Below are 19133 nucleotides of genomic sequence, written 5' to 3'. Positions count from 1 at the left end.
ATGAGGGCGGTAGGCTCTATGTTGCAACTCATTATTTAAGTATCGGGTGGATGTCCAGTGCAGGTACTCCTTAGGAAAGGTATACAGTGACTGAATAAATGGCTTGGGAAAGGATTTAAAAAGAGGTGTTCAGTGATGGAGCGAATTGGGGGCGGTTGGTTTTAATAGACGATGTATAGCTAAATCCCCTGCATTGCTTTAAAAATCTCAACCAGAATATGCCTCTGAGGTTCCTTAAAAAAACTCTACAACCCTCTAATTCAACAGTGCTGAAGGATATAAACCAAGAAAAGCAAATGTTAAACTTTAATGCACCTAATTACAATAACAAAGCCAACTTAGTTCTCCTTCCCTCCTTATTCAGATAGTTTATTGTGAAGTTCTGCCACTTAATCATCTATCCAAGCCTAGGTTATTACCTCTGAAAGTGTGAACAGAATCTGAAAGTACAACAGACTCTATTGAAGCAACTCTGGCATCGCATGGCTTTTAAACTAACTGCAGATTCCAGGTTCAGTGAACTGTCTAAAATAGAAAATATATGTCGGGTGACACTGTTTGCTCTATGTTTGGTCTAGCTGCCAGAATAAAAGTCATAACAGTATCTTCCATAGATTGAAAGACTATCTCATAAACAAATTGTTGCTGGGCTCTTCATCCTCCGTTCTCATTTCCTTCTGTAGAGCAATTCCACGTGCCACATCAGACTACCTACAAAATACTGGAAAAGCACCTCACATGCAAACCAACTTTAAAAAATGCAGTATTGTGTGTTAGTAAGATATGTATGGACACACTTAAGGGTGTAAAAGCATGGGCTTTTTATCATCATCCAGGACCAAAGCATAACAACTGAAACAAATGTCTCTCTCTACTGTTACTAGAAACTAAAAAGCCACCAGTGGCCAAGTCTGGCAAAAAATGCTGTATTTTTACTTATGTTACCAACATTGCAAATATTACAGACAAGTTGTCAGTGGATAAAAAGAACACTGTATTTTGCAGTAAATGTGCAACATGTAACACCAGTATTGAATTTGGATAATGCCCCAGTTTTACATGTGCCTATTTGGCTTCTAGATAGGAAAAAAGGGTATGATTTAAATAATAGGTTCCACATCAGCCACTGAGAGTGAAACAATATTTTTTCTGTTGACATGCCATATAACAATATGCTTATACTTTTGTATTGTGCAGTGTACAATATGTTTTACTATTTCAGTAAAACAAAACCCTATTTATTCTCTTAGGCTATTTGATCTGAACTTTATTTATTTATATAGTTACTAATAACGAAATTATTTTCAAATGCAAATATAAACCCAGTTATGAAAAGCAGAACATACAAATTAACTCATGCGAGTCAGCAAAACAAAACTAAAAATTAAAATTCTGAATTTTAATTGTAATCAGGGATGGATTGCATATTAAACAATTAGTGATCATTACACCATTTTGAAATATCAGTGGGAGCTTGTCAGAGATGAGTCTTCTGTGTTTACAAAAGACTTTGCCTGTGGCATGCTGTGTGCTTTTGTGAACCATTTATCTTCTAGCTTAAGCCTGTCATAGTATGAAATATTGCAGCTGTGATTCTGCATGACAGAATAATGAAACATCGAAAAAAGGCTATACTGCAGTGATTTTTCCATAGAAACTTAGCCATGAGAAGTTGAAAAACTGCACATGAAATAGTTTTTCGTTTCAGTCTATCAAAAACTTTTTTCAATCTAATATTCTGGTTAAAAAGCCTGTTGTTTCTTTCTACAGATTCAATACACTATTGCATTGCTGCTTTCTATTTCTATATTGATACTGATTTAAATGACCTTAAATTATACTATATTAGAACACATTATATGTTGTGGGAATGTACAAGTGGTCCTTGCAACATTCTGAATTGTATATGTTTCCATTCAAAGTCTCTCTCTCTCTCATGTGTATATATAATATATATGTATGTAAAAAACATATGAATATATACACTATATAAATACTTACAGCACCATATCCTATGTGTTCCAACACTCTTTGGGAGAAGAAGAGTTACAAATACACTCAATATAATGAAAAAAAAAAAGCCTTGCCATTTTCCTTGATACCCGACTCAGAAATATTTTGTGTCAGCAATATGGTTTGAATACTCCTCCACTGTCTACAAAGCTGATCTGGACACCTTGCTTTGCCTCTTGCTTTGTCATACTCCCTGTCAAATCTTTGGGCAGTCATGCAGCTCCTTCAGAATTTAAAAGGAAGATGCATGGCTAGAACCAACTCAATATTTAATATGTGTCCTGTATAGAGATGGCCTAAGATAGCATTTGGATCCATATTAAGTTTAGGTGGGGATTTGGATTCAAAATTAAATCAGAGTTAGTGCTGAGAATTGAGAGCACCAAAATCTTTTATGAATTAATCTTGCAGTGAGTGATCCCTATACATTCCGTTCAAAGTACTTTGTCACCCTCAATGATGAGGACTACTTTATTAATGTAAGGTACTGTATACCTGATACTAATCACAGAATATATGCAATTATGCATAATCAATTTGCAACATAAAACTTCAAATACTTTTAATTAAAAATATATATCAACTCTTTTCTGCAATTCCATTTGAGTGCAATTTGACAAATTAGAGAGGTTAGCTGGTTGGTCAAAGTCATTAATAACAGAAGCGTTCTAGATATCAAGCTGCGGAAACTATTCATCTAAAATTTGGAGGTGGCTTTTTTAAAATAAAGTGGGACCAAACAATTTATCTGAGAAGTTGAGGGGTTAAGAAGGAAACATTTTATTGGAGGGTGTGTTTTATTTTGTAATGGTCATTGTTAGAAGCAGCTCTGATGCTTAGAATGTTAGAAGTCATGTTGGTAGAGGTAGATTTGTGGGAAGAGAGCAGGTGAACCAATAAATCAAAATGTTAATGGCATAAAAACAAATCCATTGTGTTCAGGCAGCCTCTCTCATTCTGCTGAGTTCCTATTTTCCCCCCCCTCTTTCCATTGCAAACAACTAGAAAGACCCTAAAAATGAAGCAATAGAAAGTTCAACCATCAATTTTTGCTTGGCCACTTTTGGTAAGGTCATCCACATGATTTGGAAATATTTCCGTAGTACGCACTGTCCACTGTCAAGTATGCATATCTCTCTGTCCTGTACAGGTATACACCCCTCACACACATACCCTTCACGTAGACCAATATGATAGAATTTACAGAATATGCTTTGAAGATTTACACCAGTGTTAGAGAAACCTCTATTGTTGAAGTTTACATTAAAAATAAATCCATTAACTTTCTAATAATATAGTACTGTATAGTATGGCAAACACATAATAAACAGACCAACACCTTTTGAAGCAAATTTCACACATAGAAAACTACACAGTAGTAGTAGTAGTAGGACAAGGGGTCTCAGTGGTATGATTTGCTGAGAACAATAACACAGATTGGGACAGTCTGATACCTGTGATATAGCCATTGTCTCATAAATATATTACTTTAAGTGACAGACAAAAATATACCACTAAAATTATTACAAACAACAAAACAGCTGTAACCTGAATTAATCAATAACATATTATAAAGCAAAACACAGCACATCAAATGTAAGGTACAAAATGGGTCTCCAAACCTATTTAACATTATTAGTATTGAATGACAATGAGTATGTGTAAAACTACTTTAAATAGATATGCTTCTACCTATTTATACCAGGAATAAATGACATTATTTTAGTTTCTGTTCTATTTACTTTGTTTTTGAAATTCTGTTTCTAATAAATTCTAATCTAGTTTTAGGAAATAACTATTAAATTCCCAGCCAAAATGTTGGAAAACCTGTAAAATACAGAATTGTATGTTTTAAATAAAGTATTTATTATAGTAATTGTAACTCTTCATATGTCAGCATCAGTGTGATTAACTAATAAGTATCAACTTTGAATTTTGACAGGTACTGCAGGAGACAGAAATTCCAATGTATCTAGACAGTTTTGCTAGGTCTAAAGTGTAATCTTAAAATGGACAGGAATAAATCTAAAGCTGTACAAATGTGCTTTCAATTACAATACAAGTTCCAGATTCTCTGAGGTTTGTGTACATAAGTCTTGCGCCAATGCAGGCCAGAATGGGACCCTCCTCCCACAGGACCCTCCTCCCACCTTCGCCCCACAGGCAAAAATTCCACCCTTAGAGCAGGCCACATACAGAATCATTGGCAAAAATTCCACCCTTAGAGCAGGCCACATACAGAATCATAGAATCGTAGGACTGGAAGGGACCTCAAGAGGTCACCTATTCCAGTCCCCTTCAGTCTCTACATTCACTCAACCCCAACTCCCTCCACACTCATACATCTTTTTGCTTAAGAAGCTCTACCTTTTATTTTTCAGAGCTCCTGTAGGGTATTCAGTTCATTCCATCCCCCTTCTGCTTCAGTTGTCTTCAGACAGTAGCAGAATATTCTCTCCCCGACCCAAGTGATGATTTAACTGGGAATTGGTCCTGCTTCAAGCAGGGGGTTGGACTAGATGACCTTCAGGGGTCCCTTCCAACCCTGATATTCTATGATTCTATGATTCTAAGTCTTTTGGAGTCCAGCAGGGTAAATCCACTCTTTCCAAAGGCTGAGATCTTCAAAATATTCTAAGGGAGCTAGGAACCCAACTCCCATCTAAATTAATATTAATTGGAAACAGGGCAACTAACTCCTCAGCCTAAACCTTCTTGTAAAATATTCAATGGTGCAGGTGGATGTAATCATGAGGTGAAATGCCTTTATAACAGCTGCAGCAGCAAGAGAAAGAGCAGCTTCCCTAGTAATGGTGTTGCTGAATCAGGGATATGCAGGCTGACTGCTCCCCCTGAGATCTTTCCTAGGGACTAATAGGGAAGCAGCCCTAGTTGCTGGTTCCAGGAGAGAGAGAATGAGAGAAGAAGTGAGCCATCCCCGAAGAGCTCAGGAAGGGGCCAGATGGTCATCCGCCCACTTAGCAATAAGAAAATGAGGGAAAGTGAATTGCAGGTAAATGAAGGTAATGGTTGATGTTCATAGATAGCTTATTGAGAAAAAAGAAAGGGATTGAAAAACTCATTGATTTCCTTATGAAAGTGCTATGATTTGCATTTTTTTTCCCTGGGGTTCTATTCAGTTTTCAGGTTCAAACAAACACAGAAGTCTAAAGTAAAACTCAGTTGGAGAGAACACAGTCAAACCAAACTCCTCGTTTGGTTTTGTTGAAACTATGCAAAGCAAAAGCAAAAAACAATCATGACTCTACATGAAAGCATGTTATTAACTCAATTCAGTCCATGTAACAACATTATCTAGTGTCGACACCATCTCAGGTACATTTCATTCATAAGTTTTGTATTTATTTTCACTTTTGAAATAATTTTGTTTCAATCAAATTTCTGTTTATTATTCATGTTAAAACAACTAGAGCATTTAGGATATGTTTTCCGAAGTGCAATCCATTGATGTAACTTTCTTTTTCCTTCTTCCTTTACGTGCAAATCAGGTATGCTTCTAGCCCCACAAGTAACAAGGTCAAAAACTGAGTAGATTATCATGCACCTGTATACACGAACAAAGCTTTATAATAGTCTAGTTCTACATCAGTCTTACTATACCCAGAACATGTTGCCACAAGCTCAAATTTATCTTTCAATAATCAATCACTTAGCTGCAAACAGACGTATAGTACCACACACATTCTTACTCTCTGTATTGTAGTTTATGTCATGGAGAAGATGAGCAATTCTTACACTGCCTGTATTGCTATCTTGTGGGATGAAAGCAGTATCATTCAAGGGGACAAAAAATCTTGTGTTGTGCACAGATGAAGCACTGACTTTTGGAAATGTTTTTGGAGTATGTGGTTACATGCTTAGTACTTTACATGAGAGTGATAGAGCTCACTTGATATATTAAAAAAAATGTCCATGGCTTAGAGAATAGGATTCCAATACCAATTTATTGCATGCTGTCTCATGCACTCCTGTCCCAAGCCTAGGCATGAACTAATTGCATATTAGGGGAGTTTCTACAGCATAAATATTACACACAGGTACAGTGCAGTTCAAACATTTTCTTTAATTCAGATTAAGCCCTAGGTTTTGCAGGGCTTAGAGGTTTAAACCTCTAAAAAATCTCTACATGAAGAAACCCTTGTACAACCCAATCCACATTTCCAGACACCTATTATTGGGCCAAGAGGATTGTGACTGGTGAGTCAAACGAGCATGTGCGGGATGAGTAAAGTCATGTGCTTTCAGACATAGAGTATATATCTGAAGCCACAAAGATATAAACCACACATGGAGCACAAAGGAATGAAAAGAAGCAATAAGCTAATCAGATACTATAACAGAAAAGAAAAGGTGCATTGTCTGACATAATGAATCGCTCGAAGCACTGATTTCACACTTGTTAGTCTGTGGCAAATCATCTACACATTCACAAAAGGATAACTGGAGAGATGCCTCTACTATTAGAAAACTGGTTTTGAATGTATATCATGTTACAGTATATTTGAGACACAGGACAGTTAATGAGACTCTTTGTTATTCCTTTCACCTATGACCAAATGTAATGGGCCAGATTTTGTGCTGAGGTCTGCTTGGAGAGTTAAATTGGGGAAGGCTGTCAGAGAGCCAGTGACCGTTCTCTCATTCTCAAGGCACAGCTGCTCCAGACTGCATTAATTTATGCTACCGAGATATGGGATCACATGCTTGCTAAAAATTGGTGAAGAGGAACTAGATTCTGCCTTGCCCCTTTTTCTCCCACCCCTAAATTACCCTCTCTCCTGGCATGTCGCTTATGCTGGAGAGAGAGTGTAGCAGTTCCTATGGAGCCAGCTGTTGTGGCTTTAGACCATGTGAGTGCTCCTCCATCCTCAGAGAATTTGCAACCAGATTCTGGATCCTTTGCATGGCTCAGACAATGCAAAGTGGCTGTAACAGCAGGAGGGAATATGGCCTCGTATGCTTAGGAAACAAAATTCTGTTATGATGGAACATTAACAAGTTTGAATAAACATTGTTCAGTCAACAAAAGTAGCAAGTGATCTGTACAGTAGTTCACATTGTAGTTCACCCCAATTTTACAAATATTACCAGTTCTAATAGCATCCCCCAATTTAAAGTAGAGGGAATGACTCTGAAAGCTTCAAGATTTCTAAAAACAGAGTGAACTTTTTAACCATGCCCACTGTACTCAGATTACTGAAGCCTACTTTATATATAAAGGCACATATCACACAAGAGCTTCACTTCTGGATCATGTAATTGCCAGTGATCAAGCTGGGAACTCTCCACCAAAAAATTAAAGACATTGGCTCCAGCAGGGTCTGTCTTGCACTGGCCCCTGTACTGGGACCAAAGTACCATTAGTGCTCCAACTGTTAGTTTCTTTTTATTCACTGTATTATTTTTTTCTGCTACTACAATTCTCTTATAAACATGGAAAAACTTTAATAAAGACACTATAGACTGCAGTAGGGTGTGTTTTTAGTAAAGTCCATAATTTCTATACTATAATAGTACCCACTATAGCACACACAAAAGTATGTTTATTCTAGCTAATCCTAAATTTGAGAGAAAAACCAGAAAATCATGACATTTCAAAGTTAAGATAAATAATTTCCCTGCATTGTTTAGTCATGGTAAATAACATTAAATGGAAAACACCACTTTTAACATCAACCTATAATCATTGCACAGGTAATTGTATCAATTAAATATGGAACATAATTAAATGCCAGATCATATTTTGGATAATCAAAAATCACATTTGTTTTTACTGCTTCCTATTTAGAAGCTCAATAGTGTGTTACACTTTATTATTATCATTGCTAATTAATTATTAGTAGTATTATTATTTGTATAACTTATTCTTCAGACTTTCTTAAAATACCCTCCTCAATATGCCACAATTCCTCCTGATTATGGTAAATTCACAAGACAAAAAATAGGAGTTTTTCTGGTACAAAAAGCCTTTAAAAAAAAAGTAATGAGAAACAAATTGTTACAACACAGTGTGTTGTACTGAGAAACTCCTTTTATCTCTACAAATAACCAAGCATCACCCATTCCTCCTTTCTCACAGCCCATTTTCTTCTTCTCTTAATACACGTAGAAACTGTTTTGATAAAGTGTTTAAACAACCTCCAATTCTTCATCTAGGGAACTACAAAATAAATGACAGACTCATCTTCTATTTTAAGCACTTCCCTATTTGAGCACATCCTTGAAATGTTTACACATAAAATACAACTGTCTTCTATTGAAAATTTAAACCATATACCTATTGTTACAGCATTTCTTAGGAAACAGAGTCATATGGTAGTACTATGGATTCTACATGCTTTCAATACAGACTGGAAAAATTTAAGATAGCATCGGTGTTCACTGAACAGTATGACGTAAGTGTAGAGCCAAGACTATAAATATTTTGAGGGAATATTCATTATATTTATCCATCCTACAGCTCTTTCCTCCTCTTCATCTTATCACTAATCTGAATTATACTATCTTATTTCATTCAACATATGTGATATTTTTATCAAGCATCCTCTCTCCTCCTCAGTACTTGTAAAAGGTGCTAGATAGACATAATTGGAAACAGAAGTTCTCTATTTATCTGGAAAGGATGAACAATAAGGACACTCGTTGTCTGCCATTTCCCCAAAAACCTGATATAGCAGGATACACCGCTAATGGGAACAAGGCAGTTGCTTCTCTCTGCCTCTTCTAAACTGGGTGTCTGAGATTTGCAGAAACTGTTTGCAAGGAATGTGATTTGGAACTTCCATTAATTACTAATTAGATAGCAAATCAGAATGTGATGATAATTTCAGTCACAAGGAGCCTTGCCCAGATTTGATCTAATGACTCAGAAATCAATAATAGTCTGAGCTATCTAGTCCCCAGTGCAATGACTGGACATCATGTTGTGTTTGGGAGAACCTTGATACAATATTCTGTTACTGATCTTCCCTTTTGTTTTGCCCAAATTTTCATTCTATCCTTCACACAGTGAAATCATTTCCTTACTCTTATGACAGCACGTTGGGAGAAAGACACTCTAAAGCCAGTGGGGGAGAGCTCTTCTGTCAGTTTAATAACTCCACATCCATGAGAGGCAGTAGCTATGTCAGCAGGAGGAGCTCTCATGCTGACGTAGTGCTGTCTACAAAGGAGTGGATTTTTCACATCCCTGAGCAATGTAGTTTTAATGAAGTAAGTATATAATGTCTACCAAGCTTTAATTATCATATTTTTGTATCACATTTTATCTCTCTACCTCCCAACCAATCTTTCTACTGATCTTTCTTTTTAATAGTGTGGTATACCCGAAGCTTTCCATACTGTGTATTAACCCTTTGGCTATCAAACACTGCAAAATCAATCTTTCATGTGACCAACTCCAATAAAGTTAAAGGCTGAAATCCTCACTCTTTCTGTAGCCACTTTATGTCAGGTACTGGCGCTGGGTGACATAAAGGGGTCCTAAAAGGCCTGGATCCAGCTTTGGGGGGATTCCTCTGGTGTAGAAACTGAAGAAGATAGCTGTAAGGTTGCCCACTGTGGACCTCCTCACAAACCCTCACATAGGGGTCATGTTGGGGGTGGGGCTGCTGGGCACAGTACTCCAGAGAGTCTGGACAGTGCTGCAACTGATAGGCAGGTAGAGGTAGGCTGCTGTAAATCAGACGGGGCCCCAGAATTGCCTATATTACACCTGGGACTACAGAGCTGCCCAAGATTGGAAGGGTGCAATAGTGGCTTAATGACACCATAGCCCTCCCCCCACCATCTTGCGCTGTCAGTTCTGTGTTGCATGTCCTCAATGGTCAGCACCAAATCACTACCAAACAGTCATACTAACTTGCATAAGTGCTAAATTTGGCCCATTATTTTGAGTATAACATATCTATATTATGTCAGTCTTTACAGTGGATTAAAAATAAATCACTAATATTTTCAAAAAGATGTTATTTTTACAAATATTGTGACCCAAATATGTATGAATATATGAACTACAGATCAAAATGCATGACAGAAAAGTACTGATTGTCAAAACTTTAACCAGCACTTGCTGTTTACAATAGTTTATTTTAAGTGCACTGAATATATTTTCAACATAAAAGTAATTACAAAATCCATCCAGAGAGATAAGTAGTGCAGAAGCAATTACAAGAATGAAAGACACAGTTAAAAAATGAGACATCCTACTTACCAAACTCCTTGGGAACAGCAATAGAGTAAACACAGTTGTGTCCAACACTGTAGTTTTTTGGGTAATTTGGTGATAATACCGTGCCTTCAGAGCCTGTCGACCGGCTCCCACATGGTGCTGGAAAGTAAAAATGTATAGTATTGAATTATGTAATATTCAAAGGGTGATCAACTTAAATGAGACCAACACTGATTTAATTTTCTGCATGCTGTTATAATGTACTGCAGTAAATTATCTTAAAGTTTACACTAGATTAGTTTGTGTATTATGGGTCCACACCTGGGAGGATGAATGCCTTCAACTCCCTTATATGTCAGTTGCATTGAGAGCTCTCTGTTGTTTGAATCATTATGTTTCTATATCACTTATCAACGGTCTTAAGATAAAAATCTTCTGTATATGTAGTGTGCTATGATTAATGTATATGATTAGTGTGCTATTATTCATTTCTCAGATATTTGACAATCTCTTAAAGGGGCAGTTTATGCAGTCCTTACATCAGTGAGCATTTATTCCAATGAGCCCACAATGCAAAAGCAAAGTATAGAGCAATACAAATTATTTATCAAGGAGTAAAGTTGAGACTTCTTGACTTGATATTGACTGCAATGAAGCTACACTGATTTACATTAGTTGAGAGGCTGGCCCCTTGTTTCCAAATATATCTTGCTAATAAAATTAATATTTAAGCACATTAACAACAAGCTAATCAAATTATATTTGCAGTATCGATGCAGATTTCTAAAACTGGCAATACAAGTTTTCATTTAATATAATTCATATTTGTCAAGTCAGAGATAAATTCTCCAAATGCTATGTAAACAGAGTTTCAGAAGCAATTATATAAAACAATAAAAATCCACTATGAAGTAATTTCCTATGTATATTTCAAGCGGTTTACCTAGGGCCTGCTTCTCATATGTGTAGAAAATAAAACCCACTTTAACCTAGTCTAATGGATTGTACACTTAACAAACCATTGCATCTTTTCTTTAAAAGAGACTGCAAAATACCGAGTATGTGCCTTTTTAAGGTAGAGTTTACTAAATATTGAAAATACTAATGCTATTTATTTTTGTGGTAGGTTGTCAAAGTACAGTAATCTAGTCTGTGTTCTGACATTTAAGAACAACAAATCCTTACTTCCCTGACCCTTTCTTTTCAAAGTGTCTAATTCTTTTTCTACCATAAAATTAAATATGAGGTGCAGAACAAAATTCATCGTTCAAAATAAATGCGTATGAATGCACTATTCCCACTTCCATTCCTAGAAAATCATTAGTTTAGCTCCCACTAGTTTATTTTAAATGATTATTAGCTTAGTTCTCAGACAATTTTAAGGATGAGAATTCACCCCATAATAGTGAACTCTGTAATAATTCATGCCTCCATGATCTATACTGTGTTTTTTTAGTACATTGCCCCTAACTTGGATACCTTTGAAGTTGACCTGCAGTAGTTGCAGAACATGGCAGCCTATGTTTCTGGGTACAGTGGTTAGGGAACTGGCAATGTCTACCCTCTTAGTCTGCATGGGTTATTTATAACAGACTGAATTCCAGGTCCTAATAGATGGCATAGAAAATCTTTAATAATTGGAGGCAATGGTACCTGAATGATCAACTCTCTCCCACATCCCTTCCAAATACTTTGCGGCAAATAGAGGTGTCTTTGTTCTGCTTTCTGGGGTTTCATATGCAGTAGTATGTAAGCACAGCATACCAGCAATGTGTAAGTATGTTTCTTGGAGTCCCTTTACAGCTGTGCTTAAAGCTCAATATACCTTCCTAGTCAGGTTAGCTAATATGTGTGTATTTGGTCATTATTCCTTCATTCCTTCCCCCCACCTCCCCTCTTTAGAAAAGTGCCTGCTCCTTTGTCGACCATTGGTTCCAGCTTTAATTATTACAGGGCATGATCCTGAAACGTTTGCACAGGCTCCAGTACAACAGGACTACTCATATACTTGAAGTTACATATGTGCTCAAGTTTATGGCTGGATTAGGACCTTAGTTCATTGAGTTTAATGGGAACCAGTCTTATTAAAAATGTCAGAACTGGACCCACTGGTTTTAACTTCTGTGTAGCACCTAAAAATATAGTGCTGATTTGAAACAATAAACACACTTAATTATAGTTGTAAGATCTAAAATTAGAAGAGGAGGGTAAAAGGTTTTGTTTGTTTTTTTTTGCCACTGTCAATTTATTTACGCTAAAAAATCACAGGGGAAGATATCTTGGTACCACAAATAATGTCCCTGATTAACACAGACATGTGACTGGAAACTAATTCTCTGAAATAGAAGAGTACTTTTAAATTGGACAGTTAATAGGCAAATCAAACAAAAAAAATCTATATGCAGCTATTAATATTATTAGTAGTAGTATTACAATAGCAACCAGAAGCCCTAATAAAAACATGGTCCCATTATGCTGGGTGCTGTACAAACATAAAATAAAGGTTAAGTCCCTCCTTAAAGGATTTACAGTTTTAAATCAATTTCTTGCAAGACATAAAACTCCAGTGGCACTATTCACATGTATAAAGCTATACCTATGGGTAAATCTGTGCAGGATTCAGGACTAAATAGGGATGAACTAGGAATTGGATGGAATGAAGGGCATAAGGAACTGGAGGAGGAAGGAGACAAGGATGATATTATTGGGAACACAAGGCTGATTGTGAAGCAGTGTGCTTTTTATTTCAATTTTTTTTTGCCTCACCCTGTGATACGAAAGAATAAGAGAGCGTAACAAATTAACTATACTGTTTTTTTAACGTAGTGCTAGCCTCGTTACTGCAGTTTACTCATAGATTCAGAAGGCCAGAAGAGACCACTGTGATAATCTAATCTGACTTCCTGCACATGGCAGGCCACAAAACCTCACTCACCCACTCCTGTAATAGACCAATAATCTCCATCTGAATTAGTGAAGTCCTCCAACTGTGATTTAAAGACTTCAAATTACAGAGAATCCACCATTTATTCTAATTCAAACCAGCAAGTGACCCAGGCCCCATGCTTTAGAGCAGTGGTTCTCAGCCAGGGGTACAGGTACCCCTGGGGGTACGCAGAGGTCTTCCCAAGGATTACATCAACTCATACAGATATTTGCCTAGTTTTACAACTGCATACATAAAAATCACTAGCAACGTCAGTACAAACTAAAATTCCATACAAACAATGACTTGTTTATACTGTTCTATATATTATACACTGAAAAGTAAGTACAATATTTATATCCCAATTGATTTATTTTATAATTATATCATAAAAATGAGAAAGTAGGCATTTTTTCAGTAATAGTGTGCTGTGACACTTTTGTATTTTTATGTCTGATCTTGTAATCAAGTAGTTTTTAAGTGAGGTGAAACTTGGGGGTATGCAAGACAAATCAGACTCCTGAAAGGGGTACAGTAATCTGGAAAGATTGAGAGCCACTGCTTTAGATCAAGGCGAACCCCACCATCCCCATGGGGTCTCTGCCAATCTAACCTGAGGGAAAAATCCCTCCCAACCCGACATATGATAATCAGTTAGACTCCTGAGCATGTCAGCAAGACCCATCAGTCAGACACCTGGGGAAAAATTCACTGTTTCAACTCAGAGCCCTCCCCATCTAGTGTCCCATTGCCAGCCGTTGAGGATATTTGCAACTAGCAGACACAGATAGGCCACATACCATTGCAGGCAATCTCATCATACCATCCCCTCCACAAATTTATCAAGCTCAATCTTGAAACCTGTTAGGTTATTTGTTCCCACTGCTCCCCTTGGCCGTTCCACAACTTCACTCTTCTGATGGTTAGAAACCTTCATCTAATTTCAAGACTAAACTTGTTGGTAGCCAGTTCTGTTATTACAGATATTCAAATGAACAAGATGTTTCTCTGTCTACAGAACTGTCCCTAATAGGTAACAAAGTGTAATATTTCTCATTCGAATAACCTTTCTTTTAAAATATGAATTATTTCAAGGATTTTAAAGTCAAATTTACTGCAAGTATGTCATGTATCTTTTGAATTCATTCTACAGTAATTTGCATCTCATAAATTAGTGATATTAGTATCTAGGCAAGTAAATTAATGGGGAATTGAGAGTTGTATATCCTTGGACAGATGACTAGGGAGGAGTACAAAAATATTGCTCGAGCATGCAGGGGTGTAATCAGGAATGCTAAAGCACAATTGGAGTTGAAGCTAGCAAGGGATGTGAAGGGTAACAAGAAGGGTTTCTACAGATATGTTAGCAACAAGAAAAAGGTCAAGGAAAGTGTGAGATCCTTACTGAATGGGAGAGGCAACACAGTGACAGATGATGTGGAAAAAGCTGAAGTACTCAATGCTTTTTTTGCCTCAGTCGTCACAGACAAGGTCAGCTGCCAGAATGCTGCAGTGGGCCATACAGTATGGGGAGGAGGTGAGCAGCCCTCAGTCATGAAAGAACAGGTTAAGGACTATTTAGAAAAGATGGGCATGCACAAGTCCATGGGGCCAGATCTAATGTATCCAAGAGTGTTGATGGAGTTGGCTGATGTGATTGCAGAGCATCCACCTTGCACTTCTTCTCTGCCTGCAGGTTTTCTATCATGCTCTACCTCAGTGATGGGCAACCAGCGGCCCACAGGCTGCAAGCAGCCCATCATGGTAATGTGATTGCGAACATTTTGCTGATGTTGACCATCTGCAGGCCTGGTCCCCCGCAGCTCCCAGTGGCTGCGGTTTGCTGTTCCTGGCCAATGGGAGCTGTGGGAAGTGGCAGGCTGCAGGGACATGCTGGCTGCCACTTCCGCAGCTCCTGTTGGCTGGGAATGGCGAACTGCAGCCACTGGTAGCTGCGCGCGGCTGTGCCTGCGGACTGTCAATGTAAACAAACTGTCTTGTGGCCCGCAAGTGGATTACCCTGATAGGCTGCGTGCGGCCCATGGGCCGCAGGTTGCCCACCACTGCTCTACATTATGCATGTAACCTACTTTGATTAAGAGCTGTCAAGAACAAATACGCAGGCCCAAATAGAGTATAGTTCTTCCTAAGAACTGATTTGTTTTCACTTGAGTTTTTGTTTTTCCTCTTGAAACAGATACTTTTTAGTTCCTAGTATTGCCTGGAGATTACCTACTTTCTAATACCTCTAGCTGGAGATCTAATATTATTTCTTTCTAATTACAGAATCTAAGCACCATATTGTACCATCCACTTTTAAGCAGCATTTCCCACTGGATGGTGCAAGACGGCTTTATGTCATGCAGATACATTTGATTAAACAACTGCAAATATAATAAATAAAATAATAAAATAATAATTAATAATAACAATAATAGGAATTAATAAAAAAAGAGTAATACTTCATAAACACTGTTAAGAAGAAGGATCAGGAGAATCCTAAAGCAGTAATGATTTGTTCACTAATAGGTCACTGGTTAAACCCAGCCTAGTGTAGAAAAGTAATTGATATCTGAGGGACCTTTAGATGCCTACTTTATATGATTAAACTGAAGACATAAATTTCTTGATAACATTATACTTTTGTAAGACACTTAAAGGCTACAGTTAAAGAATGGAGAGAGAAGCTAGGTAATCCTGTTTTTGTTTTTTCCATGTCACTTTGGTGTTCTGTATGTACTTTGTTCATATTATGCCTGTGTCAGTGTATTGTTTACCTGTGTTATTTATCTATATGGTCAGAATAATATTTCCATTTGCCAAGATCACTTCATTTATTCTGTCAAAGACAGAGACACAATGATTGGACAGCTACATGAGTGATGTCAAATTAAATTAAAATTATATGATCAAAATTAATTTATTCATGTAAATGTGTTAGGACTATAAATAAATTTGAAGATAACACATTAATATTCTCCTTGTGTCCCATGGGAACCTTAAAAAAACACAATGTTTTTAATTCAATATAAGCCTACTAACTGGCTTTTTTTGTTGCTGCCCTCTTCACTACCTGATGCAGCTGTCACCTAAACTGAAAACAACTTGTTGAATTACCATGTAATTTAAATCAATTGATCTGCTTTAGTCTTCCATGATTATGATTTAATTTTAATGTCATAACGTTCTGTTTTAAAATGTATTGTTTTCCTAAGAGCATATCTGATGACAGTACAGAGTAGCAAAACCAATTTTGATGGAAAGGTTTCTTCCATATGACTCTGTATATTCTAGGTAATAAAAAGTTATGCTTAGCAATATATTAAAGAAAATATAGGCCTTATATTTGGATAAAAGTTGAGATATATAAATTAATAAAAACGATTTTTGTTTGTTATTTGTAGGTATTGCAGATATCCTAATTTTGAGGATTTAGAATTTGTTTTTTTTACCATCAAAAAAGGGCAAGTATGGTGACATTTATACTCATATAAGAAATTAACAATTTATCATGCAAAGGAAAACTCAACAGATGAAAAAGATAAAATAATCTCGTTTTCATCTTCTAATTCCCATTATTATCAAATTACCTATAGATTAGCTGTTGGAAGATAACTTTGAGATGAATATTGCTGTATAAAGGTTTAAAGAAAAAATTGAGGGTGGTAAGCACATCTCAAAGAGTTTTGAGGTAGGAAGTAAGAAATATAAAGTAAGCAATCTTCCTTCTACAGACTTGTTAATGATCAATATGTAGGGCTGTCAAACAATTAAAAAACTTAATTGCGATTGTGAGTTTAAAAGTAGCTGTGATTAATCACAGTTTTAATCACACTGTTAAACACTAATAAAATACCATACATTTAACTATTTTGGATGTTTTCTACATTTTCAAATATATTGATTTTGATTACAACACACCCTTACTTCTGCACTGCTGCTGCGACTCCTGGTGCCTGGCTCTCTGGCCACTCCTGGCTCACCAGGAGCTCCATTTCAGATTTTGGTTTTGTGAGAGAAGGTGCGCGTGTTGCAGGGGAAGTGTGTGTGAGTGTGGGCATGCATGCATGTTAGGGAGAAGTGTGTGTGTCAGAGAGATGGGGGAAGAGTGTGTGTGTGTGTGTGTGTATGTGTACGCACGCGCTGGGGGAAACTGTCTATTTAAGCAGAGTACTCAGGAGACTGAACATCTTTTCAGCCAGCAGCAGCTGCTGTCTGCAGCACTCACTCCTAAACCAGCAGCAGCAGACAGGCTCCCCTTGTTCCATGACCCCAACTCAGTGGTGACTGGGTACATGGGTGGGGGGAGGGGGATACCCCGACATCAGCCCCTCCGTCCTCCATGCCACCGCTCTGCACAGCAGACAGGAGGCAGGCTCCTGGTCCCAAACAGCTTGGCCACAGGCAGTTCCATGTGGGGGGGGGGAGGGGAGGGGAGGGGAAGGGAAGGGAGGACAGGGGAGGGGAGAAGAGGTGGGAGCAGGAGTAGAGCAAGGTGGTGTGAGGCGGGACACCCCTGCCCCAGAGGCACACAGTGGTGTCCCACTGAGCACGGCGCCCTGGATGGTGGACACCCCACCCCTACGGCCAGCCCTGTCCATCAGGGAGGGGATAGTGCAGTCTGCTGCCAAGTCCTGTCTCCAGAGATGTGCAATAAACACTAGTTAAAAAAAACACATGTTAACATGTGATTAACTCAACATAAATTAACTGTGATTAATTGACAGCCCTATCAGTATGTGATTTTTTTAATGTAATTTTTTTCCAATTTTCAGCAAGATCAAATGAAAGAAATAAAGCATTCCGAATTTCAAACTGCTTATAAAGCCCAGTCACCTAAACATAATCACATTAGTGGTCATAATGCATTTCCCTCTTTGCAATCTATTCTCTATCTAACGACCTCAGGGAAAGAATGACTGTCTGTTGTTCTGGAATGATATTTCAAATGTGCCTCTACCACAATCCAGTCTGCATCACCGAAGGCCAGAAAGTAAAACAAAACAAAAAAACAACCAAACAACAAAATACTTGTGTTCCCATGCTGAGCCGTACTGTAACAGGGGTCACACTTTCATTCTTAAAAAGAAAAGGAGTACTTGTGGCACCTTAGAGACTAACCAATTTATTTGAGCATAAGCTTTCGTGAGCTACAGCTCACTTCATTGGAAGCATTCAGTGGAAAATACAGTGAGGAGATTTATATACACACAGAACATGAAAAAATGGGTGTTATCATACACACTGTAAGGAGAGTGATCACTTAAAATGAGCTATTACCTAAATCTGGGAATTTTGCCCAGGCTGTTTAGGGCATTGCTTTTAGCTGCATGTCACAGAAGACAGTTTTGGACAGCTGAGCCACACTCTTATTAGACAGAAGGACAAAAGTAGAGAGATGGGAAAGAGAAGAACTAAGGTAGGGAATGAAAAAGGATACTGTCACAGGGTCTGTGCAGGTTTCCACTTTCTCGTGCCTGTGCTGGCTGGTTAAATAAAGAGTCCCCACGCCTCCTTCAGTGCTTCACCCTTGTGTCTTTATTTACAGTGCAATAGTATTATCCGCCTTTTTCCCACAACAGCTATGACCAGTTAGACCCTTCCCAGGGTCTGCTGGCCTATGAGGCTCCTTTCCTTGGGTGAGGAGACAGAGATGTAACCCTCCTATCCCCTCCCAGGCTCGCCTCCCGACTGAGCTTTCCCCAGGGATTTTATAGCCCTCTCCTCTTCAGCCCAGCTATCGCTACTTCACTCAACTCATAGCACTGAGCCAGCCCTCGTTAGGGCTTTCTCGTGCCTGTGCTGGCTGGTTAAATAAAGAGTCCCCACGCCTCCTTCAGTGCTTCACCCTTGTGTCTTTATTTACAGTGCAATAGTATTATCCGCCTTTTTCCCACAACAGCTATGACCAGTTAGACCCTTCCCAGGGTCTGCTGGCCTATGAGGCTCCTTTCCTTGGGTGAGGAGACAGAGATGTAACCCTCCTATCCCCTCCCAGGCTCG

The 19133-nt window shown here is 38.0% G+C and overlaps 1 protein-coding gene across 3 annotated transcripts in view; it reads right to left on the bottom strand.

The window, feature by feature from the left end:
* CSMD3 (CUB and Sushi multiple domains 3) overlaps positions 1-19133 on the bottom strand; it is a 1168908-nt gene that overhangs the window by 259853 nt on the left and 889922 nt on the right. For all 3 annotated transcript variants that reach the window (XM_077808852.1, XM_077808853.1, XM_077808854.1), the window contains one exon: positions 10247-10363. In XM_077808852.1, coding sequence (XP_077664978.1) covers positions 10247-10363 — 117 coding nt within the window. The remainder of the gene's footprint in view (positions 1-10246; positions 10364-19133) is intronic.

Source organism: Eretmochelys imbricata, chromosome 2, assembly GCF_965152235.1.
Source record: "Eretmochelys imbricata isolate rEreImb1 chromosome 2, rEreImb1.hap1, whole genome shotgun sequence".
Classification (NCBI taxonomy): domain Eukaryota; kingdom Metazoa; phylum Chordata; order Testudines; family Cheloniidae; genus Eretmochelys; species Eretmochelys imbricata.
The sequence above is the reverse complement of the archived record's forward strand: the minus strand, read 5'-3'. Positions and strand labels throughout refer to the sequence as shown.